General features: G+C 30.4%; 1 protein-coding gene across 1 annotated transcript in view; it reads left to right on the top strand.

The window, feature by feature from the left end:
- The window catches only part of LOC108571847, an 8,712-nt gene that overhangs the window by 4,624 nt on the left and 884 nt on the right, over nt 1–3,204 (top strand). The window contains exons 4-7 of the mRNA XM_017933991.1: nt 2,066–2,193; nt 2,346–2,538; nt 2,679–2,887; nt 2,987–3,161. Of these exons, the coding sequence (XP_017789480.1) occupies nt 2,066–2,193; nt 2,346–2,538; nt 2,679–2,887; nt 2,987–3,161 (705 nt within the window). The remainder of the gene's footprint in view (nt 1–2,065; nt 2,194–2,345; nt 2,539–2,678; nt 2,888–2,986; nt 3,162–3,204) is intronic.

Here is a 3,204-nt window from a genome sequence, read left to right as displayed (position 1 = left end):
TGTAAATGACCATTCTTCACGCCTGTGATGTGCATATGTGTGCATAATAATCTAACACGATATATAGAATATCAGTAAGTTATGTGGTTACGTACGTGAAAGGCATAAATTTTATAATATCAAAAAGAAAAGCACCTTTTCTTGTTTGATTTTACTAGGCGATCAATTTTACCTGTGATTACTTCTTAAAAACATTTTTATGTAATAGATGTTTTGTCTAATACAATCAATTGTAACCGTACCACGTGTACTTTAAATATACTTTTTACGAAAACTTTACGAAGCTATATTTAATTTGCTTAACGAAGTACAACAGTTAATTAATCAAAAATATATCGGCATTCAAAGAAAAAGGTCGAAATATAAAACTTTCCAAGTATACATTTCGTGTAGAATCTTTCATAGAAATATTAACACACACACACACACACACCTTTAATATCCCAAATTTGCTGGCTTTGACAGTTTCGGTCAATAAATTTAAACTTAGAGTTACTTCTTGTAGAAATATTAATTATACGATATAAAAATCGATGCGTTGTAGGCTGACATTTAATTGAATTTAAATTTAGCGCTTGCATCGCGTAAACGTGTAAGTACGTCCGGCATGGCTCTGTCAGATAGTTCCGCGAGAAAATAGAGGAAAAAGTTATGTATGACATCCGCGTGACTCAAGTGATCAAGTTACGATCAGTTTTTTTCAAAAGAGAGGAGTTGTATAAATTGTTCTTCTGTTACGTACATCTGTTCGAATCGTTTTTACTCAAGAAGTTATGAATGGGGGATACCTTTATCGGCTCGACTCTTTGACATTTTTCTTGTGAACTTTATTCGATGGGTTAATTAACGTCGTAGTTGATCTGATGTCGTCGTAAGAATTTTGCGTTTTTATTAGTGAAACTTAATCAATACATTTTAAAACATTCGTACGTATAACCTCAAATTTGTGAAAGACGTAATAAAGCAGGTGTAAATGATATGCGACGAGTAAACGGTGTGCATCTCATTGCACACTGGTAGCATCTACGAAATTACGTGTGTGAATGCATGTATTGCATGTGCATACATATATTTTACGACCAATTGAACGTCCCCTATGTGTCATATGTAACGTTCTTTCCTGGATGAAAAAAGAAAGAAGAGTACTAGAGTACGTATCAAATTTATCTGTGTATTTACATCAAGTATTACTATTGTCAAGGAAAATTATAGGGTTAAATTACGACGACACTTACTTGTTTATTACATACCTGTTTACATGCCTACTACGTTACTATTGTTCACATTGATTGATATATATGTGTGCATATATGTATATATCGAGAAATTCATTATCGTTGGCTGTGCTCCCACTATCCATTCGTCAATGTGTCAGACTGAAACTACGAATACGCATTGCACTCATTAAGTTCGCGATCTTTTTTTGCATACCGACAAAAGAATAATGCATAAATCTTCAGCTTATAGATCGTTCATTGAATAATTAATCAATGTGATGCTTTCATACTGTGTACAACAGATATTAAGAATAAAACTTGAACGTTTGCAGGGTATTATTTTATACGATGCAAATTTCTTGATTTGACTTATTAATTACTTCGAGAGGATGAAATATTGCTACGCGAGATGTAAATCAATATTTTTCTATTATAAAGAAATGGGAAACACGTTATTATTTATTAGGACTACTGTATTTAATTCATTTGTTAATTGTTATATTGAATAATACAATAAACTTAATTACAAATGTTACAGTTATATTACTATGTATATTAACTACAATTTTCCAGCAACAATTAATATACAGTGTATGTAGAAAGTGAAAAACAACAGTATAAATACATAATCTGAACTTATTATCATTATTTTTACAGGATAACATTATTATTTTCCTTATAATGGATACATTTGTATCCGAGGACTGAATGTAACATATGATGAAGCATTTAAAAAAATATTTAACAAAGTATTACAATTAACAAGTCAGTGGATAATTTTAATATTTTAAAAATGAGACAGTGTTGCTTAAGCCACCAACTTCAGTTGTGGCTTATGTTTCTTGTCTTCTGTGTAATATGCAACAGCAGAGCAGATATATTAGTATTCTCTGCATCCACAAGTCATCAAATTGAAGAAGAATTTAGAGATATGCCTGCTAGGTTTGGACGTTTGATACCATCTGTAGGGATTAAGGTATTTAATATATGTTTATAATGCATCATTTTTATAATCCTTTTTTTGTGTTATATGTTATGTTTAGGATTTATGTTGAAAAAAAATCTGTCATTAGAAAATAGTAGGACAATACATATGTATATTATAGCTTGTGGATATAATTTTATTAGGGGTTGGTTGTGTATGCAGAACCACCTACAGCATGTCATGAAATACAGGGTCCTCCCAATGGTACCAATTATAAAGGTCAATGGATAGCTTTAATTGCTCGCTATAACTGTAGTTTTGAAAGAAAAATACGAATGGCACAGAAAGCTGGATATGATGCTGCAATTATACATAATGTAAATAGCAACGAATTAGGTAATTATTTTCATTATGATAAAGTACAGGAACTTTTAATTTAACATCTGTTATTGTAAATGTGTATATAATAATATTAAAGTATTGTAACAGAATAATGAATTTAATATAAACATGCATAAATATGTACTTTGTTACAGAGCCAATGTCTGCAAAAGATCCTGTAGGAATATTAATACCATCTGTATTTGTTAGTGAAATCACAGGATTGATTATTAAAGAAAATTATTTATATTATGAGTTGTATTTTGTATTAATCAATGATGTCACCCCATTTAATATAACACATTTACTCTTGCCTTTTGCTATTGTTGTTGGGATCTGTTTCCTAGCCATGGTTATCTTTATGGTAAGAGTTGGAAAATAAAATAAAAATTGCAGAGCTACATTTAAATGACTGTATTTTTAAGAAGCAAGTACATTGAAGTTGGTCTTTCCTAAATTGTAGATTGTTAGGTGTATTAAACACAGAAGAAGACAACAGAGGCATAGATTACCTAATTCAAGTTTGAAAAAGATTCCTACACATAAATATACAAAAGGTGATCCGTATGAAACGTGTGCTATTTGTTTAGAAGAGTATGTGGAAGGTGAAAAATTAAGAGTTTTACCCTGTGCACATGGTTAGTATGTATTGGTCAAAACAAAAAAAAAAAAAAAAAAAAA

The sequence above is a fragment of the Habropoda laboriosa genome, unplaced genomic scaffold (assembly GCF_001263275.1).
Source record: "Habropoda laboriosa isolate 0110345459 unplaced genomic scaffold, ASM126327v1 scaffold34, whole genome shotgun sequence".
NCBI classification, from domain to species: Eukaryota; Metazoa; Arthropoda; class Insecta; order Hymenoptera; family Apidae; genus Habropoda; species Habropoda laboriosa.
The sequence above is the reverse complement of the archived record's forward strand: the minus strand, read 5'-3'. Positions and strand labels throughout refer to the sequence as shown.